The sequence below is a fragment of the Phragmites australis genome, chromosome 2 (assembly GCF_958298935.1).
Source record: "Phragmites australis chromosome 2, lpPhrAust1.1, whole genome shotgun sequence".
Classification (NCBI taxonomy): Eukaryota; Viridiplantae; Streptophyta; class Magnoliopsida; order Poales; family Poaceae; genus Phragmites; species Phragmites australis.
In genome coordinates this window covers 41454486-41481956 of record NC_084922.1, presented here as the reverse complement: position 1 = coordinate 41481956, position 27471 = coordinate 41454486, and the positions used below count along the sequence as shown (strand labels likewise).

At 42.6% G+C, this 27471-nt stretch overlaps 2 protein-coding genes and 2 pseudogenes across 4 annotated transcripts; 2 read left to right on the top strand and 2 right to left on the bottom strand.

Annotated features, from left to right (window-relative positions):
- Nucleotides 1-5028: 5028 nt before the first annotated feature.
- LOC133908918 (subtilisin-like protease SBT3.5) lies at nucleotides 5029-9101 on the bottom strand. The gene is made up of 10 exons (XM_062351142.1): nucleotides 9004-9101; nucleotides 8827-8918; nucleotides 8575-8672; nucleotides 8260-8415; nucleotides 7511-8133; nucleotides 7340-7410; nucleotides 6959-7210; nucleotides 6713-6830; nucleotides 6445-6616; nucleotides 5029-6351 (listed from the first exon to the last, which is right to left on the bottom strand). Exons 1-10 carry the CDS (start codon nucleotides 9094-9096, stop codon nucleotides 5810-5812), a joined length of 2217 nt encoding a protein of 738 aa, XP_062207126.1. The 5' UTR covers nucleotides 9097-9101; the 3' UTR covers nucleotides 5029-5809.
- An 810-nt stretch (nucleotides 9102-9911) lies between these two features.
- LOC133907203 (cold-responsive protein kinase 1-like) lies at nucleotides 9912-11220 on the top strand (annotated as a pseudogene).
- Nucleotides 11221-11356: 136 nt separating this feature from the next.
- Nucleotides 11357-13657, top strand: LOC133907180 (cold-responsive protein kinase 1-like; annotated as a pseudogene).
- Nucleotides 13658-19606: 5949 nt separating this feature from the next.
- Nucleotides 19607-23118, bottom strand: LOC133908917 (subtilisin-like protease SBT3.7). 3 transcript variants are annotated; one of them, XM_062351139.1, is made up of 10 exons: nucleotides 23007-23118; nucleotides 22818-22909; nucleotides 22571-22668; nucleotides 22269-22424; nucleotides 21505-22130; nucleotides 21328-21398; nucleotides 20972-21232; nucleotides 20745-20865; nucleotides 20481-20652; nucleotides 19607-20365 (listed from the first exon to the last, which is right to left on the bottom strand). In XM_062351139.1, exons 1-10 carry the CDS (start codon nucleotides 23100-23102, stop codon nucleotides 19821-19823), a joined length of 2238 nt encoding a protein of 745 aa, XP_062207123.1. In that variant the 5' UTR covers nucleotides 23103-23118; the 3' UTR covers nucleotides 19607-19820. The 3 variants fall into 3 exon arrangements, with proteins under 3 accessions (XP_062207123.1, XP_062207124.1, XP_062207125.1); XM_062351140.1 differs by having other exon boundaries at nucleotides 20745-20862; XM_062351141.1 differs by lacking the exon at nucleotides 22818-22909 and having other exon boundaries at nucleotides 23007-23117.
- Between the last annotated feature and the right edge of the window lie 4353 nt (nucleotides 23119-27471).

Below are 27471 nucleotides of genomic sequence, written 5' to 3'. Positions count from 1 at the left end.
GGTTTGGTATACTATTCTTACTTATTTGCACTTGCTTGTTTCTGGTATTCGTGAATGCAATAAGAGACAAGCAGTGTATGAGCTTGCAAGGGTAGACCTTCGATGTTTGTGAGCAACCTGCTGTTGAAGGCAAGTGTACTTGATCAGTTTGATCCTATTGTAGGAAAGTGTGTCCTTTATTTGTTCAATTGCATGCTTGTCAATATGAATCCTATGTTTAGGGTTTAATAGTATTTTCTAGATTATTCTTGTCACCTGTGTTAGAGTTGGGGTGTTAAGGGTAGACTTGCTTAGCTCCATTGTCTTGGATATGGGTGCGTTACTTAATAACCTGATTAACTGTTCATGCAACATGAACCGAATTGGTTAATCTTTTGTAGCAACATGGACCATAGGGATCTATGTAAGTTGGTTTGGTTGGTATGATTATTGTATGCGCATTGGGTAATGTGCGAGTACCTGCTTTAGATTCTAAGGACTAATTTATGAAGCATGTAACCAGACTCAATAATACAACCACAAGGTTAATATAAGTATAGCCTAGCTGAATAATTAGTGGTCCACCTAACTCTATACGTACCTGTTGGATGTTGAGTGGCACAAGAGGGGTCCTCTACAGTGTATGGAATCCCTGTAGCGGTGAAACCTTAGTGGGTGTATATAGATTAAGAGGCTCTTTGTAAAGCCTTGTAGTGAGACCCCGACTCTACATCCAGAAAGTGTGAAGCAACACGGAAATCATGACTCATGGGTAAAGTTGTACAATCGCTATAGAGAAATAAAACTGGTTAATCAGTCGTGCTAACGGTCTGGACTTCTTCGTGATTAGTGGGAAGCTTGGATGGTTGGTTTTGGTAGTCGGGTTGTGGTGACCCAATGAGTTAGTAGCTGGGCATGAAATACCTAATGAGTTTGGTAGTCGGATAAAATCCGATGAGCTGTGTCCTTTAAAGTCTTATCATCATACATAGTAAATAGGACTGCTATATCTTCTTGAGTCCCAAGTTAGAATAGCTTAGTTGCAGTAAAATAGAGTCAAACATTCCTTGGCTTAAACCCTCATATCATACTTTTCCACACTTACTGAGTATTCCATATACTGACACTTGCTATACCTAAACAATGTTGCTTAGTTGGGGGAGATTTTGAAGACTTCGCAGAGGTTGGTGCATTCTAGGGTGTGTTCTCCCTTCAATTGTCTATAGAGTCACCTGGAAGATTGAGGACTACGCTTAGTTCCGCTACATCGTTAGTCCCTTTTGTAAGAGCGAAGGTACATCTAAGTTAATGATATTGTTATGTCATTTCACTTATGACGTCACTATATGTATGTAACTTGATCCTAGCATACATACATATAGGTATAGTCAGTTTGATTTTAAAATCGGGTGTGACAGCTGCACAGGATGGGACCGTAACCAAATATAGTTGGTTACACCCCCAATCAGGGTGTGTAGGTGGGATGTACTCCCTTAGGACTCGGCCTCTGTTAGGATATGTGATGAAGCCAAGATCAAAATACCAACATTATCTCAATTGATCGTAAAGCTAACATCATAAGATCACTCTCAATAAAACATCACATCAAGGCAATATGTTACAATGGCCAATAAAATGCCATTCAACCTCAATACCTATAACGCATTATTTCATCTTGAAATGAATATTTGTTATATTTAATGGGAGTTGGTTTACTTTATGATCCTCTTATCCAGAATCATAGGCTTTTCAATAACCTCAACCGGGAATATAATCACAAAAGATATTGGGTGGTAAACCTTTAGTAAGTGGATCCGTAAGCATTAACTTAGTGCTTATATGCTTGACGATAATTTTATTTGATCCTGGATTCTATCTTTCACAACATGATACTTAATATCAATATGTTTGGCACCACCACTTGACATGTTATTACTCTTATAGAAAACTATGGCTTAGTTATCACAGTATAAGGTAAGTGGTTTTGAAATATCATCTACCATTTTTAATCCTGGGATAAAGTTCTTAAGTCATATACCCTACTCGGTAGCCTCCTAATATTCTACAAACTTAGCTTGCATTATTGATGATATCGTAAAGATCTATTTGGAGCTTTTTCATGAGATAGCTCCTCCAGCGAGAGTGAAGATATAACATAATGTGGATTTCTTAGTATCCACACACCCTGCAAAATCTATATCCGAATAACCTATAACTTCAAGATGATTGATTTTTTAAAATATGAACATGTAATGCTTAGTGCCTTGCAAATAGCGCAAGACTTTCTTAATGGCTTTCTAGTGGTCCGATCCTGAATTTGACCGATATCTGTCAAGCATCCTAATTACAAAAGCTAAATCAGGGCGCGTACAAACTTGAGCATATATAATGTTTCTGATAGCTAAAGCATAAGGAGTCAACTTCATATGATCAACTTCAAATTGGTTCCTCAGACATTGGAATGTCCCAAACTTATCGCCCTTAACAATATAATCATGTGAAGTAGAGCATTTATGCATATTGTATTTCTTCAGTACTCTGTCTATGTATGTATTTTGTGATAATCATAATACTTCATTGGACCTATTTCGATGAATCTCAATGCCAAGAACGTAAGAGGCTTCACGAGTGTAACACCCCACTTCCAAAATTCGCTTACAGCCTAAAATTATGGTAGAGCTTGTTATGAGTGTCTACGCGGTGGACTTGATTTTACCAAAGATGATGAAAATGTAAACTCACAACCATTTATGCGCTGGAGAGACCGTCCCACCTGTGAAGCGGGCTCGCATACATATAGCACATCTCTTACACTTTCGTCATCACCTCGTGTAAAAGGGTTAACCCGAATGTGCTATATTTGGAGCAACAAGGATTATAAGCTGCCCCAAACCTACTTAGACTATCAATATGGTACCAATCCCACCACATCAGAACACTTTGGACACTAGACCAAAACCAAAAACACTAATGAGTTAGGTACTACACTCCCCCCCCCCCCCCTTCACGGCTAACGCCCACGGCAGCTTACCGTGTACATAACAGACAAATACACATGATCTTCTCTTGGTGCCATAGTCATGCCATGTCCCCTCATGAGCTGACACGAATGCACTCGTGCAATGAGAGTTGGTTCTGATACCATATGTAACTCTCTGTCTCCAAATTTCGCTTCAAAATTCGCTTATAGCCCATCCCATTTGTAGGGTGTATAGCACATCTCTTACACTTTCGTTTTTGCTTCGTGTAAAAAGGTTAACTCAGAGGTGCTATGTTTGGAGTGACAAGGATTATAAGCTGACCCAAACCTATTAGACTATCAAAGTGGTACTAATCCTACCACACTAGGACACTTGGGCCACACGGATCAAAACCAGATACACTAATGAGCTGGGGTATTACACCGAGATCCTTCATATCAAAATTAGAGAAAATAAATCTCTTGGTTTAGACTAATGGGCCAGCATATTACAACATATCATTATCGTTGTTGATCAATAACATTCACATTAAGAACTAAGATTGTGAATTTACCCTATTTAAACTTAACATAAATGCATGTATCAACTTTATTTTCTTTAAAACTAAAATTTCTTATGACATTATCAAACTTAAAGTACCACTACCTAGACGCTTGCTTTAGAGCATAAATTGATTTCTTAAGTCGACATCCCATATGTTCCTTGCCTTCCATAACAAAATCTTTCGGTTGAGCCATGCATTTTTTTTCTTCCAAGTTACCATTAAAGAATATCGTTTTGACGTCCATCTAACGCAGCTCTAAATCGTAATGAGCTACAAGGTCCATAACAATTGTAAATGAATCTTTAGTTGAGACATGAGAAAATGTATCATTATAATCAATCCCTTCTCATTGTGAGAAACTTTTTGTTACAAGCCTTGCTTTGAATATTTCGATATTTCTCTTAGAGTCATGTTTGGTTTTGTAGACCCATTTACAACCTACTGTTTTGGTATTATCTGAAATTTCTACTAAGTCTCATACATCATTAGCGTTCATAGACTTTAATTCATCCTTTATGTCATCAAGCCACTTAGGCGAATCCTCACTCATCATGACCTCTTTATATGAGTTGAGATTATTGAAGAGATCGGTGGTATCCTAAGAGGAGAGGGTAAATTAGGACACTTAGAACTATTTCAGCTCTAAAAAATAACATAAGATAAATCTATATCAATTTCTATCTAAATGTGCTCTAGGTGTATCTACTCTATTGATCAAAGGGCTTGCAAACTATCTATTAAGGTAAATTATAAGTAAGTAAATGCGGATATTCCGGTGAGGTCACTATATTCTCCCATTTGTCAACAATGCTCTGGTGCATTTCTCTGGTGTGTTCAAATCAATCATCGAACTATCCGGTGGGATCTTCTGCTTCTTTTTATCTTTACACTGTTCATTGTCCGGTGTTGTCTTGCTTTATCACCGGACTCTCCGGTGAGACTTTCATGCCTCTGTCCCCCCTAGACAGAGATGCTCCAGTGAGTGCAAATATCTGGAGCACCGGACCATCCAATATAGTAATTTCTCCTGGGACCTTTTCAAATTCAATCAAACTTTGTCCTGGCTTTGGTGGCTTCTTCATATATTGTATCCATGAGACCTAATAACATATATTTTTGACAAACATGTTAGTCCCAATGACTATGTTGTCATTAATCACCAAAATCACAATTATAACCTAATAAAGTTATTTTTGCTACAATTATTTATCTTTCCTATGTCATTAACGTCATCATTCATATAAACCACATAATCGTTCAAGATAGCCCAAATGACAATGCTTATAAATATCGGTACCACCGTTGTAACCACATAATGGCGTAGCGACAGGCTCACAGGGGTGGCGACGGTTCTACCGGACCTTGGAGTGGTCAATGTTGTAACTATGGGGAGGAGTGCTCGTAATCATACCCCGAGGATATATAGTTTACTGAACCTTATTAACATATATTGTGTCTCTAGTTTCGTATATGGTGCTGCAAATTTCTCACTAAATCCGTCACCCTAGTGAAACAGGCTCGAAAAGATTTGATTTAGTCATATGGTGATAATCCTTAGTCTTCAGTTCTTTACTCACTAGAGGGAAAGTCTAGTTTGTCAGACATGGTTCCTCTACAGTACTGCAAAGGACATTAAGTCATTGATATGTGGGTCCACTTGCAGAGGATCTCGGTGTCAGTTTGTCGGGGCTGAGATGACATTAGGGGCATGTACAAATGCAAGGACACTTATACAGATGCTTAAAGAGGGAATAAATGATACATCACCAATCACATGTATAGGAACCTCAACCTAAAATGGAAATAACCATTTAATAGATGCTTAAATAGCTTGATAAACTTTAGAGCCCGTTTAAGCGTTCATTGGCACAACACGCACACGGCATACTCCAGCAACTTTTTACATGAAAAAAAGATATTTCCTTCGCAGAAGAAAGTGATAATACTATAAGGTCATCTCCAACAAAATTTTTAAAAATTTATTCCCTATAATACTATTACAGTACCCCTTAACACTATTACAATATCTATTATTTCTTACATCTCTCACAGCTACTTTATTTCCTATCTTTCATTACTCTCCTTCTCCTCTCGGACCCACGTGCATAAACTATGAACAGTAATAGAGACAGCTGTATCTTGCCGCAAAAATGCCGCCAGGCAGCTGCCTCCCGTATCACTATTTACTCGATATTGCCTCCGTTGAAGGGAGATACGGTGCAGCATTTTACTGTAGCAGAAAGAAAAGGTACAGATGCTATCTCTGTTGAAGATGACCTAATACCGCAGGCATGTTTCGCCCTTGTTACGCAACATCCGCATAGAAATCATGAATCGTTATCCGTGCTGCTATTGGAATTCGCACTGTCTTTTGACCATTGAGCCATGTAAGACTGCCAAATGTGTAGTCCCCTTGTAACCTCCATAGAGGTGATAACGTCACTTGAAATGTCATAACTTTATTTGAAGCATTGAACACAAGAATAGACGGCTGAACATCCATCTTGACTCCAAGCGGACTCTGGAAAGTGGCGTGGTAAGCTGCATCGACCTCGCCTACATTTGTAACCGTCCTCGATACTGTAATGGGTTGCCTGAGATCTGGAATGGAGATGGATGGTAGGTTCAGGTGATACCCAGGTAACGTTGTTGCATTGCAGCTTACGAATTTTTTGAAGGTGCACCCGAAGAACTTGTTGTAATCACTCGGATCAATATCATAAACCAGGCCAGGATCAGCGGCCCTATTAGGGTTTATGTGCCCTCCTCCATAGTCAAATGGGTCCGCGACCTTTCGAGGCAATCCTTGTGCCATTATCGGCATGTCGCGCCCATCAGTTACAGATGCTTCAATCATGCAAAATTTGACAGGGGTTAGACAATAGCTGTGGTGCTGACATGAATTAGAGGTAGTGTTCTGAATTCTAGTTATCATGTTACCCGTGGTGACGATGGCTGATTTTATTGCAGCTGATGACCAATCTGGGTGCAAGGCTTTCAATAGAGCGACGACACCTGCGACATGTGGTGTTGCCATGGATGTCCCTGAGAAAAGTACATAGGAGTCTCTCACGGCTGCTAAGATGTTGGCTCCTGGTGCTGCTATGTCAGGCTGTTAAAGAAGCAAGACAACAGTGAGATAGATGAATGACAGTATTATGGCTCAGTCACCAGTGGAGTGCTATTTTTCTTTTCCGGGTCGAGGCACCTTGATAACTTCAGGGAGGTCCCTCGATGGACCTCTTGATGAAAATGCTGCAACTTTTGGGGTCAGTGCCTCTTCGCCTGTAACGGTGCGCGCTGGTTCGATCTTTGCCTCAGGAGACCTGCGTAAAACAGTCAGAAATTTTTCACAGAAAGGAACCTTGATAACTCATTGCAGAAGGATCCAATCGACGAGGGGCTTCTAATTTTTGGTCGGTCAAGATATAGGAAAATTCAATTTATGATTTACCTCGCGTCGAGCATGTATTTGCCGATCTTGCTCGCGGTGGCAAAGTCCACAAGAACGCATGCGATGCCCTTGCAATCAGCTGTCACATCGAGAACGTCCATGCTATATTGAGCGAAGATAAGACCAGAGGCCCCGTGATCCTGGACGTTCTTCAGCGCGAGCGGGAAAAGCACGAGCGGCAATACCGGGAAAGATACACACAGCACAATTTGCCCCCTCACGTCCGTGCCGTTCAGCGCATCAGCAGTGCATCTAACCAAATAGAGAAGAAGAAGAAGAAGAATTGAAGAAACGATCTGGTCAGCTTCGAAAATCAAAATGACTGACGTATATCCACACAAACTAAGCAGCGAAATTCAGCAAAGGATTTATATATCGTACAAGCCTCCATATGCAAGAAGCCTGAAGCTACTTCCTGAAGAGTTCTTCCCTTCGTAGTACAGAGACTGTCCCTGCAAAGTGAGCAGAGTTTTCTCAAGATCAATAATCGTGACAAGTCAGGAATCGTGAATCATTTCCGTGTGATTCCTAGTTTGCTAATGTGTTACGTACCACGATCTGTTGCTTGTTTCCCAGCGTGATCACGGTCGGGAACGACCTATCAATCTTGCTCGCCGCGACGGTGATGACCCACGGAGCAGTGTTCCAAACGGTCTGCGGCGCGGGCCCCCAGTTCCCCGCAGCGTACACGACGGTGATCCCCTTCTGGACGGCGTGCAGGGCGCCGAACGAGTTCTCCGGCACGATGAGGGAGAGCGACAGGACGTCCACCCCGTCGTGGATGGCGTCGTCGATGGCCGCAAGCACGGTGGCCGTGTTGCCGGCCCCGGCGCCGCGACCGCTGCCCCAGACGGACTTGTACACAGCGATGCGGGCCCTGGGAGCGCCGCCCCGCGCGGCGCCCGCGGCGAGGCCGTGGAAGCTGGCCGCCTCCACGAGCGAGCCCGCCGCGGTGGAGGCCGTGTGCGTGCCGTGGCCGTTGGCGTCCCGGGGCGAGAGGTAGTCGTTCTTGAGTTCCTCCTCGGCCACGCCCGCGTGGTAGAACCTTGCGCCGATGATCTTGCGGCTGCAGTTGTTGCGGTCCCATGCTTGCCCGACCTGGCACACGCCTTTCCACCGTGATGGCACCGGCCCGTACCCGTCGTCGCTGAAGCTTCTTGACTCCGGCCAAATTCCTGTGGTAAGCTCATGATGAGTGCTCACAAGAAATGGCGCCAAACGGATGTGTCTGCAAACCACTATAGCTGTCGACTTGCTGGAGTGTGAAGTACTCCATGGGGTACTGAATAACTACCACTAACCTGTGTCAATGACCCCGATGATGACGTCATCTCCATATCTGCTTCTGTGGAGAAGCTCAGAAGGCATTTCGTAATTCAGCCCCACGAAGTCCCAGCTTCGCGTGGTCGTCGTCTCGTACCTTCTGCTTGGTTGCACACTGATGATTTCCGGTAAGTCTGCACGGACCATGATAATCAAGCAAACAAAATTTCAGGGTGAACTCATTGGATATTCGTTCATAATGCGCAATCAAATGAAACCAACTAAAAATTTCAATTATTCCTTTATTTTATTTTTTTGGATGGGAACATTGCTTCCTGGTAGGATTATCTGACCTGCAAGTTTCTGTGCTTGCTCTTCTGTGAGCATTGCCGCGAAGCCCGAGAATCCATGCTTGTAACTATAAATGATGGAAGCTAAAATATCTTCTTTACTGAAAGTTCAGGATCGTGCATGGTTAGTCCACTGGCACCAAATGGTTTGTTCTGTTGCTGAGTGGTGAAATATGACTATGGTTCACCAAAGAATCGTACTTAAACGAAATCAGAGAGGGGAAGTAATCGGACTGAGTAACTAACAGGAGTCACCTTTCAAGAACGCTTGACAGTGTATCATGGTGAGAAGCAACAACATCATCTGGGTGTCCATGCTTCCTCTCACCTAGGTATGCTATGTAAAGCTATAAAGAGGTAGATATGAGAGCTGAGAACATCTCTGAGATCGTCGAATCACCATGACCACAAATCATGATAAGGCATGCTAACCTTGCGCGATCCGTTCACTCCGACTAAAAGCAGGCAAAAGCAAAGTAGCAGCACTGGAGCTAAACGGCGGTGAGAAGAAGAGTATGATTCCATTTCCGTTTTCGTTTGCTTGCAGTTGTGCAGAGCAAGGTTTATTTATACATGTTTAATCGAAGGTCAGCGTTCTCTCTGTCAACGGAGAGGAAATATGTTCTCTTGTGTCCCTTTCCTTTGAACTCTATTAAATCTAATCCTTTTCTTTTCTCTGAGAATATCCGCAATGATCATGTCACCAGACAAGTTGTGCCCGGTTAACACATAGATCGTCGATTCTTAAGTTCCATTTGCTTGCTTACTGCTCCCTCCATTTCGTAATATTTTTCTACGTCCATCATTACGTACAAATCAAGTGATACTGAAATCGAGTGAAAAAATACAGTGAGATGATCATGCTATCTCAAGAAAGAGAGCAAGTAACTCACCAGCGTTAAAGTAAATGTATGCATGCACTTAAGAATATAGCAGAAAAATAGATCATAAAGTATCATTGATTACCGCAATGAACAAACAATTTGAGATAGATACTCCCGAGGCTATAGACAAATATTGCGAAACGGAGGAAATAATACCATTATTTTCCTCTTAATTTCAGCGAATTGCGTTACTTCTTAAATTATTTTTTTGTGCTCATCCCAGGGAAAAAAGATACATCCGGGCACTTCAACCGATAGAAACAGGCAAGCGATAACTGCTATTTAATCTTGATTACGTCCTTCAACTGGAATTATACCCGCATATTGCACTTCCCTGTAAATACATCACTTGCAAAAAGTCAAGGTCTTTTTTAGGAAAGACAGTAGAGGAAGTATATCACACACATAGATACTATCGTAAAAATGATCATATTAAAAAATATCATCGGTGTAAAGATGGCATGTGAGCTGATGGTATTTTCTAACTTTTGTGATTTTTATAATAGTACCTAACAAATTGTCCTATATATGTATGAGAGATGTTACGGTGCTTAAGGGGAACCTGTGGTATCTCCCCTCCTGATTATTACGAACCGTTGATTTAATAAGGATAATTTAAGAATATGATTTATCATAAATAGGGGCAGTTTAGTAATTGGTTCTCTGGTTAATTAATCTCCCATATGTTCTCCTGTTAGCACCGAACCAAACACATCTTAGTCTTCCCTCCCATTGAACAATAGCTTGTTTCGTGTGATTGTTTTACCTGTGAAACTTTGCAGGAGGTGATGGCTCACCGTTTCAGAACTGGAAAACCAGGCACCAGATCATCATCGGCATGACGCGGGGTCTGCAGTACCTCCACGAGGAGTTGAACCTAAGGATCGTTCATCGCGACATCAAGGCCAGCAACATCCTCCTGGACGACAAGTTCTAGCCCAAGATCAGTGACTTTGGTCTGGCCAGGTTCTTCCCCGAGGACCAGACATACCTCAGTACTGCATATGCTGGCACACTGTAAGTCACCACAACTTATTTCATGTTTACATTTCACAATTGTACATGGCAATGCAGCAAAATAAATTTTGATTCATTTCAGGGGCTACACTACACCTGAGTATTCCATTAGAGGGGAGCTCAAGTTGAAAGCCGACAGGTACAGTTTCGGCGTGCTCGTGCTCAAGATCATCAGCAGTAGGAAGAACATAGATGTCTCTCTCCCAAACGAAATGCAGTACCTTCCTGAACATGTATGTCACATTCTGAATCCAATTCTAAACTATAAGACCGTTCTAAACTATAAGACCGATGTGAATTTTTGGCCCAACGAATCCTTCTTCCCTCTGAACTTTTTTCAGGCATGGAGGCTCTACAAGCATTCAAAGATCCTCGAGCTCGTCAATCCGATGGTGCAAGCTGACAGGTTCGACAAGAAGGAGGCCCAGCAGGTGTGCCAGATCGCGCTGCTGTGCATGCAACCATACCTGAACCTCCGTCCGGCGATGTCGGAGTTGGTGCTGATGCTAACGATGAAGAGCGATCAGTCCATCCCGGCGTTGATGAAGCCGGTGTTCCTGGACAGAAAGAGCCTAAGGACAAGAACGTGATGTCGGACATGGCGGCGGAGATGAGGCCGGCGTCGTACTGGCTCAACACACTGTCACCCATGGTCGACAAGCCATACGACATGAGAAACGATACGGACACGGACCGAAATAGGTCGATATCCATAGATGTGCTATTATTAAACTATTCTTGTGTCTAATTAGATCTTGGTAACAAAATTACTAATCTATCATGTGACTTATTCTTCAACTTTGTACCAGATCTACATTTTTTTACCGATCCACAACTTAAAGTACTTTTCAATAGGTACCTTCTTAGCCATTTAATTTGTCTAAATGGACGGCTATTGTGACTTCTCAGCACTGTAAAATTTCTTCGTCGAATCACCATGACCACAAATCATGATAAGGCATGCTAACCTTGCGCGATCCGTTCACTCCGACTAAAAGCAGGCAAAAGCAAAGTAGCAGCACTGGAGCTAAACGGCGGTGAGAAGAAGAGTATGATTCCATTTCCGTTTTCGTTTGCTTGCAGTTGTGCAGAGCAAGGTTTATTTATACATGTTTAATCGAAGGTCAGCGTTCTCTCTGTCAACGGAGAGGAAATATGTTCTCTTGTGTCCCTTTCCTTTGAACTCTATTAAATCTAATCCTTTTCTTTTCTCTGAGAATATCCGCAATGATCATGTCACCAGACAAGTTGTGCCCGGTTAACACATAGATCGTCGATTCTTAAGTTCCATTTGCTTGCTTACTGCTCCCTCCATTTCGTAATATTTTTCTACGTCCATCATTACGTACAAATCAAGTGATACTGAAATCGAGTGAAAAAATACAGTGAGATGATCATGCTATCTCAAGAAAGAGAGCAAGTAACTCACCAGCGTTAAAGTAAATGTATGCATGCACTTAAGAATATAGCAGAAAAATAGATCATAAAGTATCATTGATTACCGCAATGAACAAATAATTTGAGATAGATACTCCCGAGGCTATAGACAAATATTGCGAAACGGAGGAAATAATACCATTATTTTCCTCTTAATTTCAGCGAATTGCGTTACTTCTTAAATTATTTTTTTGTGCTCATCCCAGGGAAAAAAGATACATCCGGGCACTTCAACCGATAGAAACAGGCAAGCGATAACTGCTATTTAATCTTGATTACGTCCTTCAACTGGAATTATACCCGCATATTGCACTTCCCTGTAAATACATCACTTGCAAAAAGTCAAGGTCTTTTTTAGGAAAGACAGTAGAGGAAGTATATCACACACATAGATACTATCGTAAAAATGATCATATTAAAAAATATCATCGGTGTAAAGATGGCATGTGAGCTGATGGTATTTTCTAACTTTTGTGATTTTTATAATAGTACCTAACAAATTGTCCTATATATGTATGAGAGATGTTACGGTGCTTAAGGGGAACCTGTGGTATCTCCCCTCCTGATTATTACGAACCGTTGATTTAATAAGGATAATTTAAGAATATGATTTATCATAAATAGGGGCAGTTTAGTAATTGGTTCTCTGGTTAATTAATCTCCCATATGTTCTCCTGTTAGCACCGAACCAAACACATCTTAGTCTTCCCTCCCATTGAACAATAGCTTGTTTCGTGTGATTGTTTTACCTGTGAAACTTTGCAGGAGGTGATGGCTCACCGTTTCAGAACTGGAAAACCAGGCACCAGATCATCATCGGCATGACGCGGGGTCTGCAGTACCTCCACGAGGAGTTGAACCTAAGGATCGTTCATCGCGACATCAAGGCCAGCAACATCCTCCTGGACGACAAGTTCTAGCCCAAGATCAGTGACTTTGGTCTGGCCAGGTTCTTCCCCGAGGACCAGACATACCTCAGTACTGCATATGCTGGCACACTGTAAGTCACCACAACTTATTTCATGTTTACATTTCACAATTGTACATGGCAATGCAGCAAAATAAATTTTGATTCATTTCAGGGGCTACACTACACCTGAGTATTCCATTAGAGGGGAGCTCAAGTTGAAAGCCGACAGGTACAGTTTCGGCGTGCTCGTGCTCAAGATCATCAGCAGTAGGAAGAACATAGATGTCTCTCTCCCAAACGAAATGCAGTACCTTCCTGAACATGTATGTCACATTCTGAATCCAATTCTAAACTATAAGACCGTTCTAAACTATAAGACCGATGTGAATTTTTGGCCCAACGAATCCTTCTTCCCTCTGAACTTTTTTCAGGCATGGAGGCTCTACAAGCATTCAAAGATCCTCGAGCTCGTCAATCCGATGGTGCAAGCTGACAGGTTCGACAAGAAGGAGGCCCAGCAGGTGTGCCAGATCGCGCTGCTGTGCATGCAACCATACCTGAACCTCCGTCCGGCGATGTCGGAGTTGGTGCTGATGCTAACGATGAAGAGCGATCAGTCCATCCCGGCGTTGATGAAGCCGGTGTTCCTGGACAGAAAGAGCCTAAGGACAAGAACGTGATGTCGGACATGGCGGCGGAGATGAGGCCGGCGTCGTACTGGCTCAACACACTGTCACCCATGGTCGACAAGCCATACGACATGAGAAACGATACGGACACGGACCGAAATAGGTCGATATCCATAGATGTGCTATTATTAAACTATTCTTGTGTCTAATTAGATCTTGGTAACAAAATTACTAATCTATCATGTGACTTATTCTTCAACTTTGTACCAGATCTACATTTTTTTACCGATCCACAACTTAAAGTACTTTTCAATAGGTACCTTCTTAGCCATTTAATTTGTCTAAATGGACGGCTATTGTGACTTCTCAGCACTGTAAAATTTCTTCGTCGAATCACCATGACCACAAATCATGATAAGGCATGCTAACCTTGCGCGATCCGTTCACTCCGACTAAAAGCAGGCAAAAGCAAAGTAGCAGCACTGGAGCTAAACGGCGGTGAGAAGAAGAGTATGATTCCATTTCCGTTTTCGTTTGCTTGCAATTGTGCAGAGCAAGGTTTATTTGTACATGTTTAATCGAAGGTCAGCGTTCTCTCTGTCACAGTTCTCTTGTGTTCCTTTCCTTTGAACTCTATTAAATCTAATCCTTTTCTTTTCTCTGAGAATATCCGCAATGATCATGTCACCAGACAAGTTGTGCCCGGTAAAGACATAGCTCGTCGATTCTCAAGTTCCATTTGCTTGCTTACTAATGCCATTATTGTCCTCTTAATTTCAGCGAATTGCGTTACTTCTTAAATTTTTTCGTGCTCATCCCTAGGGAAAAAGATACATCCGGGCACTTCAACCGATAGAAACAGGCAAGCGATAACTGCTATTTAATCTTGATTACGTCCTTCAACTGGAATTATACCCGCATATTGCACTTCCCTGTAAATACATCACTTGCAAAAAGTCAAGGTCTCTTTTAGGGAAGACAGTAGAGGAAGCCCTTACTGTAGTATATATATATCTCTCTCTCATATATATATATATATATATATATATATATATATATATATATATATATATATATATATATATATATATATATATATATATATATGTGATAAAATTAGGTAGATACCTTCGTAAAAGTGTTCATATTAGAAAATATCATCGGTATAAGATAACATGTGAGCTGATGGTATTTTCTAACTTTTGTAATTTTTGCAATGGTACTTAACAAATTGTCCTATATATATGTGTGAAAGAATAAAAATGGTTAACTGTACAAAGCCTCAAAAGAGACAGGCCAAACAAAATAACAGGAAGAGGGATTGAGGGAAAACTATACAATCGTAGTAAGCCAGTATGAGAAGAGGCAACTTGAATCTATGAAGTTGCAAAGAAACTTCATCTTTGAAAGCAATCATCCACCCCTGAAATGAAGGTTGAATTTGTCTGAGAATGAACCCATTTCTTTATTTCCAGATTGTCCAGGCAAAGAGACTGGCAAAAAGTCGAGGTTTGATTGCGTCCTTCCGTTTTAAATGTTTGATTTAGTCCTAATGATTCATCATCCCAGAGACAATTTTGATGATCGATGCATCCTTAGAGCATCTCCAAGAGTCCTTCTATTCCATCCTTTATTCCCTCCTTCATCTATTTTCTTCAAAAAAGAGTCTCCAAGAGACCCTCTATCCAACACTCTATTTTATCGGACACGCCATTTACACGATCACACACGCCAGATGTGGCGTGCGTTCTCCCCCCGCCATCCTCCTGTAGAGAGACAGAGAGAAGCAGTAGCTTTTGCTTCAAAACTTTATTTCTTCTCTTCTCTTTCAAAAATTCAAAAAGTGATTTTATTGAGCTCCTAAAATCACACTAATTTTTATACTAATAAAATAAATAACAAAGAACCCATTTTAACTGATTCCCACTAAAAATCTCTTACAAATTTTAAATAAAAAATCTCTAAATTTGAGTATTTTTGTACTTTCCTTGAATTTTTAGGGCATAAATTTAATTCCCAAAAATCACAAAAAATTTATGAATATTCATATAAACTAATGTACTAATTTCTAAAATTATTGTCAGTTATAGAATACTATTAAAAAATAGAAAAGAGAATATAGAAGATGAAATATGGATGTGCTGTTGGAGTGATGGAGTAATATGAAGGAGGAATCTTTATAGATAGCAATCCATATGGGGATATGGATGGTGTATTATAGATGATCTGTTGGAGTTGCTCTTATACGAAGTGTGTGTGTTGCGAGACCGGGACGCCAAATTATAAATTTTCATGGCTTCATTGAAGATTGAAGAGCTCAGTTTTGTCAGGACAACAACAGATGTGGATGGTGGACCGGCATCACGCCTCTCGTCTGTGACAGTTTTCTTTAGTGTCATTTGCAACAGTTGGGCATCTTATCTTACTATTACTAATTAAAGGCTTATTTTAGAGTCTCCATATTAATCCTCAGATGCGACACGTTAAAAAAAGAGAGAAATCTTAGAAATTTTAAAAAATAACATCCAACCAATAATTTGGTAGACTCTAATCATCATTGACAACAAAGCCATTAGATTTAACATGTTTCTAAATTACCCACATTTGAAAAGCATATTGAACATTACATGGCAGGGACATTTTGGGTTAATTTTGTTATAATGATAAATGTGGGTAATTTAGGTCTCTCTCACGCTCAATTATGTTATGGAGTCCGGAGGTAAATAAAAAAGAAAGAAAATATTATGCCATGGATGACCACACAAATATTATCGAATATCATGAATGTGAGAAAAAAAAACTTTGCCCAATAATATGATTCAGTAGAGGAATACAACAACATCAAACACATCTAAATCCTAAATCATAGGTATTTCACGAAGTTCTATTATCTATATATTTTTTAAAAATATTTTTAGGCCTATGTATGGCTACACACATATTATCAAATATCGTGAATGTGAGGAAAAAAACAAGAAAAATAACTTTGCACGAGACAAGAATTCAATACATGAATATTGTAACATCAGTCACCCCTAAATCCTAAATCATATGTATTTCATGAAATTTTATTATTCATATGTTTTATGAAAATATTTCTAGTTTTGTGCTATAGCTAATTAGCTAGATTTTAGGACATCAACCTAAAATATTAGTGGGCTATAATCTCGAAAGAACTGAATTTAACGTTAACCATAGGGATACAAGTTTAGTATTTTTTGAACTATTAGGTTAATCCAAATATAAAAAATAAACTAAAAATTTATTCTGGTATACTTAAATTAAAAAACTAAATAGTGCCCCAAAATTACTACCCACTTGCATCCCTCGATGACTCCAGTTCACGGTTCCACCTCTGCCGCTCCCTTGCACCTTTCGCCTCCCACTGTCTCCTCTCTAACCAACCAGATACGCCTTTCACCTCAGCTCCCTTCCGTTAGGACAATGATTTCACGTTCACTCCGCTACGAGCCATGGGACCTTGTGAAGTCAGAGGATTTGAATCCGTTTCACCAATGGCTCCTCCCCCATGGTGACAGCCAATGGAGATCGGACCGCCATCCGCACCACCAACCAAGGTGACCTCCTCCCCCGCGTCGCTCTTCTCCCCCGATTACTTTCATGCTGCGGAGCTTATACTTGTGAAGCCTTGGATGATGGGTTCCGTCTCGCTCAGAGCTAAGCAGAGCTTGGGGGTTCTCTAGAGGATTGCTGCGTTGGTGTGTTCACGTCTATAGTTGTGGATCTGATCCGGTGGCGGGGTTGAGAGAGGGGCTAAATAGGTTGGCCCTGGCTCGATTTGACTCTGGATGGTTGGATTTTTTGGAAATGTTTTGGCTAGGGGTCGTGACTTTATATTCAGTGACTCCTGGTGGTGCATAACAAACACAGCTTTATTCAGATTTAGCCGGCATCCGATAAAGGAAAGAAATACAAGTAAAGCCATACTGGAACTTGACATTTCTTATTTATCTGTACTTTTGCTAAGAACACAAGGAAATTTAGATAAACAATCAGCAAGCAAAAGGAAATGGCCCAACAAAAAAATTAGCAAGCAAAAGGATGTGACCTAACTTGCAGAAGCTCCATACCTTCCAAGAAGAGTGGTGAACATATCATGATGCGAAGCGATGACATCGTTCGGGTGTCCATGGCCTAAGTATATGATATAAAGCTAAAGACGATGCGGATTAGGATTTAGGAACGTCTTTAAGCTAGCCACTGGAACAAACTGTTAGCAGGCATGTTCTTCTTAGGAGAACCAGCATGCATCCTTACCCTGCGAGATCCTCAATGTACTCCGAGTAACAGCATGCAAAAGCATAGCAGTACCGCTGAAGCTATAAGGCCACGCGAAGAAGAATACAATCTCATTTTTCCTATGCTGTGTTAATTGCTAGTCGGTGCAACAGGGGCGGAATTTATAGACGTGTATCAAGGTTCTCTATATTCTCTCTGTCAACATGGGAAGATAAGTACCAAAAAGACTCTTAATTAACCCCATGTACTCCGTCGTACCTGTACCTCATTGGCTTCCTTTTGTTTTCACTTTCCTCAACCAATGTTATTTTGAGGGCAAAGCCATGTCGCACCCTCTAGAAGTCCATGACTTTGCATTGCACTTTGCCCTTTTGCTCATTTTCATTCATTGACGCACTCACATGTGATATGCCATCTAGAGTCCTCACAACCTCATTCCCTTTTTTATGTTTCGCATCAAGCAGAACATGGAGATTCTCAGATCGCCTCACGTTTAGAAATTTGGCTCCGAGTGGTGGTGCTGGGGTTGTAAAGGGGAGCTAGATGGGTTGGTCTGGCTCTACTTGGCTCCTGGATGGTCGGATTTTTCGGGAAAATTTTCAGGTAGGGCCTTGGGGTCGTGACTTTATCTGATTTGCGGGCTCGAGTGCCGTAAGCAAACGCTCTGTTTTAAGAAATCTTGTGGTCCTGGCACGTCTATATGTTTTGGTTTACCTTGCACACTGCATGGTTATCCCTGCTCCACGGCCGTGGAGGGCTGGAGGCTGACTCACTCTACCACTGCACCAGCTCCAGCGTGCGTTCCATGCCCATTCATGTCCCGAGCGGACATGTAATTCTTCTTGAGGTGGCTTCGTCGAGACCTGCAGCATAGTACCTTGCTGCCTATGATCTTTCCTGCTGCAATTGGTGGCACCCCATGACCCCAGGCATGTCTTAGCTGACACACACCCTTCAATCTCAGCAGTATCGCTTTGCATCCATGGTCACTGAAGCTTCTCCGCATCAAGTGTCCTACTTAAGTACATCCACAGGGTTATGCATTATTAAGGTATTTGAAGTTTGGCTAAAACTACTAATGGTGGGATCTTTCTAGTAAATTTGAATGACAGGCCACTAATTTGTCCCAATAATTATGTCTTGTCCATAATTGCTCCTCTGCAGTAGTTCACTAGGGTGTTGGTAGTTCAGCCCTAGGAAATCTCAGCTTCGGCTGGTCATCAACTCAATCAACTCATGCTGCTGATTTTGAGTAGCACCTATTACTTCAAGTACTAACCTAATAATTTATGGAAAAAAACAGAAAGAAGAACTTTATAAGCATCTCCCAAGAAAATTGTATTCACAATTAGAGAGATCCAACAAAATACATCAGAGAACATACGATTTTCCTTCTAAGGAGTAAAGTGTTTAGTGCATAGCTTAATGGAGGTGATTGAGTTCCTTTTCAATGGAGGAGCATCTTTTACCCCTATGAAACACGATATGTTGGAAGTGTACTTCCTTTGAGTCAATAGATAGGATCACGCATCAACTTAATTGTTCAGTTTGATCATGTTTACTGGCAGTAGTAGACTTAACAATGAATTAGTTGATAATTAAATTTCTTGGCCAATATCAGCCCATCTGCAATAATTTCTACCTGGTCATCTGTTAACATTTGCTAATAGGTTGTTGTAGAATCAAGATGCCTCAACAGTCCTAGAATCAGAGGGGAAAAAGTTTTAGCAATTCTCTTATTAATTGAGAGAAAAAGAGAAACATCCGCGCCACTTATTTTGCTTGGTCCAAATTACAACAATATAGATTAATTTAAGCTATTATAGTTGTATAATAACTAATACAACTATATTTTCAATTGAAAGCATTTCTACCGGAACACTTGTATTTTGACATAGTTATTAGAGTTGTATGACAAACACAACTTTATTCAGATTTAGCCCACACAATGGCTCTGGCTGTTTGGCTACATCTCATAAAGAAAAGAAATACAAGTAAAGCCACAATAGAAGTTGGCATTTCTTATTCTTCTGTATTGTTGCTAAGAACACTATGATATTTCCTTCAAAAAGTAAAATAACGCTATGATGCCGCCTGCATGTTTCACCCTAGTTACGAAACATCGGCATAGAAATCATTAATCGTCATCCGGGCTGCTACTGGAATTCGCACACTCTTTTGACCATTGTGCCAAGTAAGGCTACCAAATGTGTAATCCCCCTGTAACCTCCACATAGGTGATAACTTCACCTGAAATGTGATAACTTTGTTTGCAGCATTGAACACTAGAACAGACGGCTCAACATCGATCTTGACTCCAGGCGGGCTCTGGATTGCAGCATGGTAAACTGCATCGACCTCGCCTACGTTTGTGACCGTTCTCGATATGGTAATCGGATGCCTCAGGTTTGGAACCGAGATAGATGGTAGGTTCAAGTGATACCCTGGCACCGAAGTTTCATTGCAGCCTGCGGATGTCTTCGTGATGGTGCAGCCAAAGAAATAGTTGTAATCTCTCGGATCAATGTCATAAATCAGGCCAGGATCAGCTGCCCTGTTTGGGTCGATGTGCCCACCTCCGTAGTCAAATGGGTCGGCGATCTTTCGAGGCAATCCTTCTGCCAGTATGGGCATGCCGTGTTCGTCAGTTACAGACGCTTCGCCATGCAAAATAAAACAGTGGTAAGACGGATGTAACAATATTTCCTAGTCAATAGTCCATTAGTCATCACTCAAGAAGTTATCTTATAAAGTTGTGGTTGGCCTGATTACCAGTGGTGACGATGGCGGATTTCAGTGCAGCAGGAGACCAGTTTGGATGTAGAGCTTTCAACAGCGCGACGATGCCAGCTACATGTGGGGTAGCCATTGATGTCCCTGACATGATCTCAAAGGAGTCTCCCTTTGCTGCTAAGATGCTGGCTCCAGGTGCAGCTATGTCAGGCTGTTGAGGAAGCAGGAGTGCAGTGAGATGGCAGGTAACGGCTTCTTAGTGCCTGAATCCTACTACGAAGCGCTACATGTAACTCTAGGTACCTTGATGATATCAGCGTAGTCAGGTGATGGGCCTCTCGAGGAAAATGATGCCACTTTGGGGGCCAGGATATCTTTACCAGTAATGCTACGGGCTGGTTCAATCTTTGCCACGGGAGAGCTGCTTAAAACAACCAGAAATTTATCTAAGAAAGGGTTCAGCTTTACAGAGCAAGAATTGATCGGGAGCTTGTAATTTGCAACGTTGGGAGGATCAGGAAGTGATGTACCTGGCGGCAACGATGTATTTCGTGATCTTTTTACCAGTGTCAATGTCCACAAGAACACAGGGAATGCCTTTACAATCTGTTACTTTTAGAATGTCGGTCGTATATTGAACGAAAATAAGACCAGAGCCCCCTCCATTCAGGACGTTTTGGAACGCGAGTGGGAAAATCGCTAGCGGGCCTACCATTGTTGTTGGATTTGGTGATGTGCAAAGCACAATTTTCCCTTTCAAATCGGTACCATTCAGAGCATCCGCCGTGCATCTAACCATAGAAGGCAAAAAATTAATTGCTGACCAGTTGCAGAATTTCTGGCACATTATTCGCAGAAAATGAGTTAGATTAATCGCTTTACGTACGGCCCTCCACTAGCAATACTTCTGAAGCTGCTCCCGGATGAGTTCTTCCCTTGGTAGTAGAGAGATTGTCCCTGTAAAGTAGTGGGCAGAGTTTGCTCAAGGTCAGTAACCTATGCTTCCATGTAAGAAATCATGGCAGGCTTGTGCCCCTTCAGAGCTGGTATTTGTGTTCCATACCACTATCTGTTGCTTGTTTCCCAGTGTGATCACCGTCGGGAACGACCGATCAATCTTGCTCGCGGCAACGGTGATGACCCACGGAGCCGTGTTGGCAAGAGTCTGCGGGCTAGGCCCGCTGTTGCCGGCCGCGTACACGACGGTGATGCCCTTCTGAACCGCGTGCAGGGCGCCGAACGAATTCTCATCGGGCAAAACGAGCGACAGCGAGAGCACGTCCACCCCGTCGTGGATGGCGTCGTCGATGGCCGCAAGCACGGTGGCCGTGTTGCCGGCCCCGTTGCCGCGACCGCTGCCCCAGACGGATTTGTACACAGCGATGCGGGCCCTGGGAGCGCCGCCCCGCGCGGCGCCCGCGGCGAGGCCGTGGAAGCTGGCCGCCTCCACGAGCGAGCCCGCCGCGGTGGAGGCCGTGTGCGTGCCGTGGCCGTTGGCGTCCCGGGGCGAGAGGTGGTCGTTCTTGAGTTCCTCCTCGGCCACGCCCGCGTGGTAGAACCGCGCGCCGATGATCTTGCGGCTGCAGTTGTTGCGGTCCCATGCTTGCCCGACCTGGCACACACCTCTCCACCGTGACGGCACCGGCCCGTACCCTTCGTCACTAAAGCTTCTCGACTCCGGCCAGATACCTGCAGCAAGGCACCGTCGTATACACTAGTAAGTAGTCAAAGTAGTCAGCTTTTGCACCACAAGAAAATGGCGCCATAAGTCATTCCTCTGAGCAAAATCAGATTGCTCGGTTTTGTGAAATGAGATTGGGTACTAACCAGTATCAACGACCCCGATGATTATGTCCTCTCCATAGTTGCTTCTATGGAGCAGCTCACTGGGCATTTGGTAGTTGAGACCAAGGAAGTCCCAGCTTCGAGTGGTTGTCGTCCTGCACCTTCTGCTTGGTTGGACACTAATGACTTCTGGAAACTCTGTAGAGTTAACAAAGGCACAAATGCGCGGTTAGTTTACTGGTCAGTCATAATTACTGGACTACAGTTGTGGAACAAAGCGATCAAGAAACTGAGTTAATGAGATGGCGAAGTCTGGTTTGAGGACGAAGGCTGAAAGGCCTGACCTGCAAGCTGTTTAGCCTGGTCTTCAGTAAGCATTGCTGCGAAGCCTGAAAAGCCATGCTTGTAGTTGTGAATCATGGAAGCCAAAGAATCTTCCTTACTGCAAGTTCAGGAGTTTACACCCACAATTAATCTTTGCTAGAAAACGTTCTGGTAATTTTCGATTATGGATTTACATATCATTGATCAAAGGAACTCTTAAATAAAAAATCAGCGAGCAATACAGCCTAACTGAAACTGGCTACGTACCTTCCAAGAACATTGCTGAGTATATCATGGTGCGAAGCGATGACATCGTTCGGGTGATCATGTTTCACATCGCCTAGGTACACGATATAAAGCTACAAACATAGAGGATTAGGATTTAAAAACATTCTTGAGCTAGTTATATCGTCACTGTACTTAGCTGGAGACTGAACTGTTAGCAGGCCTGCTTACCCTGAGAGATCCTCCATGCACTCCCAATAACAGCATGCAAAAGCAAAGTATTAGCGCCGAAGCTACAGGGGCACGCGACGAAGAACAGAATCCCATGTTTGTTCTATGTTGTGTTGCCATAAACGGGCTGGTATTTATAGGCGTACATGAAGGTTCTATTCCCTTAGTCAACATAGAAGAGTCCAAAAAGACCCTAACCTAGCCTTACCTCATTTCCTTACACCTTTCTTACAATCAATATTTTGAACGGTTCGGTGGAACCTGTACATCCCGATTCAAGCCCCACACTTAACACGTGTGCTGACTTTTATAAAAATAGCTATGTGTATTTTTGACATCTTGACATTATGTTAGTATAAACGTCATGTTAGTGTAAAGGTCAGAAGTTGCATTTTCTTCATTAAAAAAGTAAACCCTTAATAGTTGTTGGGATAAATGCAAAAACCCCCCCAAAAGTCACTTGGATTTTGACTTTCCCCCCCAAAAGTTGTTTTGTTGCAAAAAAACCCCCCAAATGTTTGATTTTGTTGCAAAAACACCCCCAAAAATTCAAAAAAAAATTAAAAAATCACAAAAAATTCTAAAAAAAACTAGAGACAATTATAAGAACTTTTGTGAAATTTGTTTTAAAAAATAATATCCTTTGCATCATATTTCATGGAGAGTAAGTTTGAAAAAAAGAAAAACTTGCAACTCATTTATTAATTCGAGTTAAATGCATAGTTAATTATTTACTAATCCAAAAATCATGAAACAAAATTTTCTAGTCTTCTTACATGATCCTCTATCTTGTAAAAATACATGAAATCTTGAATTAGTTATTGTAACGTGCAGAATTGAGTAAATGTGTTACAGATAGATTAATTCATAACTAATCCATAACACCCCCAAAATTAGTGAAACCACTTTTATTAGTTTACTTAAACAATTATTTGTGTAGGAAAAATAATGGTAGACATGAAAAAGTTAAAATAACATGAGTTAATAAATGAGTTGCACATTTATCTTTTTTTTCCAAACTTCCTCTCCATGAAATATGATGCAAAGGATATTATTTTTGAAAACAAATTTCACAGAAGGTCTTAGAATTGTCTTTAGTTTTTTTTAGAATTTTTGAATGATTTTTTTAGTTTTTTAAATTTTTAGGGGGTTTTTTGCAACAAAGTCAAACTTTTAGGGGGTTTTTTGCAACAAAATAACTTTTGGGGGGGAAAGTCAAAATCCAAGTGACTTTTGGGGGGGGGGGGGTTTTGCAGTTTTCCCATAGTTGTTTGGTTTGATGAATGAACTCATCCTAGGAACAGGCATCGGTTGAGTACGTTTCTACTTGGTTAGATTCTAAGTTAGGGTCGGATGATCCATTCACCGTCTAACTTCTCGAACCAAGCGTCCTTCGGAGCACCAAAGTCAGGCGATCCGGGGTTAAGAAAATAAAATAGGTATTCAGATAACGAGTTGTGTCTGGAATGGCTTTCCATGTGTGATCGCACGTGGCAAGAGAAAGTTTAAAGGAGTAGATAGTTCTGCGTTGCAATTTTATTTATTCGGTAGAATTTTTTTTGCAATTCAGGTTTGAATTTGATGGGGGAAATATCCCAGCCTATAGATAACATTAAGGGGACGCCGTCAAGAGCTTCTCTGGAGCTCTTGGGCTCTGGACTCCCTGCAGAAGCTAAGGCTTTCGAAGGCCGTGAACTCAGGCTACCGCATCTCGAGACAGGGGGAGAAGCTGGCCTCCGGAGAGAATATCATTAAAAGAAGAACATCAAAGGCAATTGGTCTGATACGAAGTGACCGACAGTTAATGCTAGTATAAGTAGTGGCCACCTTGACCTCCTGATGCAAGTGGAGGCCACTCTGACACCCATGACAGTGCAGCGCCGCAATTAACGACCGGCTGGTTACTGCATCCTTAGGATCATTTGCGCTATTGTATTTGTTATAGTAGATAATATCTTCTGAGTAGGGTACAAATATTCTACCTAGACCCGAGCTGTGCGATTCAGCTGGTCCTAGGTCCCTGTGGTGTAGTGATAGCTTGTATCACTAGATCTGTAAGGATATACATGTATATTTACACCCTAAATAGTACTATAAATACAAACCTTTGGCTACCAGACCAGGGGACCCAATCTTTTAGACTATCAACACATTTTTTGTTCTCCCTTCTCTCCACTTCTTCTTCAAGCTTGAGTTTCATCTTTAGAAGAGACTCTCACCGCGCTTTATTCGTGAAAGATATCTTCTCTTCCGCTAATAGCGCACCTGAACATAGAAGTACAAGAGGAGATAGGACACCACCAAAGACCACCAAGGCGTTAGCCCAAGCAGCCATTTTCATCGCTGCACCCATGCAAATGTATACATGGCAGCTGCGACCGGACACACCATATGCACCCATTAGGTCCGCAGCTAGGAGGAACGGTGACCATCCGGCCACCGCCGACCCAACAGCTTGGGTTGGCACGGAGGTCCAAGCCGGTGCGTAGGTGTTCCAACATTGGCGTAGCAAGGACCCCGTCGCACCCCAGGGGATTACGGCCAAGGCCGCAGCTAGACAGGCTACCATCTAATGGTTCTGGGCGCTCGAGCCCAGGGGCACTCATGTGTAGGCCTGGCCCCTAGACACATCCTGTGACAACGCCCAAAGCACTTTCGTCGAGCCAGTGTCCTCTTAGAGCCTGGTCGCTAAGTGGCCCTGACAGCCTCCCCACGTGGAAGCAGGCTCCAGGGAGACCACTGGTCCCAGGGGGGCACAGATCCTGCCGACATCCTTGGCACCGACCATAAGCTCTGGAACCACCGAAAGGGTACTGGTGAATCCTGCACGGACCTGGACATGGCCACAATATAGACGATTGCTGAACCCTCATAGCTTTCCGGGAAGATTACCTCAAGAGGCAGACGGGACGCCCGGTAAGGGAAAAAAGTCGACGACAGGCGACCCAAGGGTCGCAAGCCTGTAGCGGGCCACCAGGTGGGTGGTCGGGCCTTAACGAGCCCCCTTCGGCTGACTATGCCACCCCCGGCTCCGCCGCCAATGGTGCAATATCCCAGTGATGAGGACTGAGTGGCGAAAAGGCCCTATCCATAAATAGAGTCCAGCAAGCCTCCAACATTAGGGGGTCCGCCTGAACTTCCGGAGCGGTTGGGGCCCTCGATGTGCCTCCCCATCGAGTTCGACATTGGTGGGATTGGCCATGGTGAAGAGGTGCAGGGCTCCGTCCATAGGGCTCCAAGTGCTCTGGATGCCCATGCAGCCTAGACCCTTCGGCAAGCAGTCCAGGTCGGAGACGTCGACCCTTCCACCTCCTTTAGGCTGTGGAGTTCTTCCTGGCCTTCGACCTTATTGTGGAGGCTTCATTTTGGCAAAGGTACACCCACTTATGGTCACCTAGTAATAGTTTACCTAGCTAGTAAGTATTTATACAATAAAGTCAATGTACTCTGAAAGTAGCTAGCTTATCTGATTGGAAGTCTTTACGACATATAGCTACTAGGTAGCAACAGGATACCGTAAGACTTATGTTATATCTCTGTTCAAAAATAAACAGTAAAACCTAAGTTATATATACAGTCAAAACTTAAGTTATACCTTCACTGAAATATTGCATAGAGATTTAAAACCTCCCCACCAATAGCTTAGCCTCGGTGGCGGAGGCATCTTAAAACCTCCCCACCGATGGCTTAGCCTCGGTGGCGGAGACGTCTTAAAAACCTCCCCACTGGTGGCCTAGTGTCGGTGGTGTAGACGTCTTAAAAACCTCCTCACCGATGGCTTAGCCTCGGTGACGCAAACATCTTAAAAACCTCTCCACCGATGACTTAGCCTCGAAGACATCTTAAAAACCTCCCCACCGATGGCCTAGCCTCAATTGTGGAGACATCTTAAAAACCTCCTGACCGATGGCCTAGCCTCGGTGACGGAGATGTCTTAAAAACCTCCCCACCAATGGCTTAGCCTCGGTGACGGGGATATCTTAAAAACCTCTCCACCGATGGCATAGCCTCGGTGGTGGGGATATCTTAAAAATCTCCCCACCAATGGCTTAGCATCGATAGCGGAGACATCTTAAAAACCTTCCCACCGATGGCCTAGCTTCGGCACCAGAGACATCTTAAAAAACTACCCCACCGATGGATTAGCCTCGGTAGCGGGGACATATTAAAAATCCTCCCACACCGATGGCATGGCTTCGGTAGCAGAGATGCCTTAAAAACCTTGAAAACCTTCTGACAGGTCAGAGGTGAAAGCCCTGATACCGTAGAGGTATTGAAAACCCTCCAACAGGTTGTAAACGAAACCCCCGATGTCGTAGAGGGTCGTAGGCGAAAGCCCCGATGCTATAATGGTACTAAAAACCCTCTGATGAGTCATAGGAGTAAGTCCCGATGTCGTAGAGATACAAAGAAACCATCCGGTAGGTCGTAGGCTAAAGCCCCAATACTGTAGCGGTACTAAAAA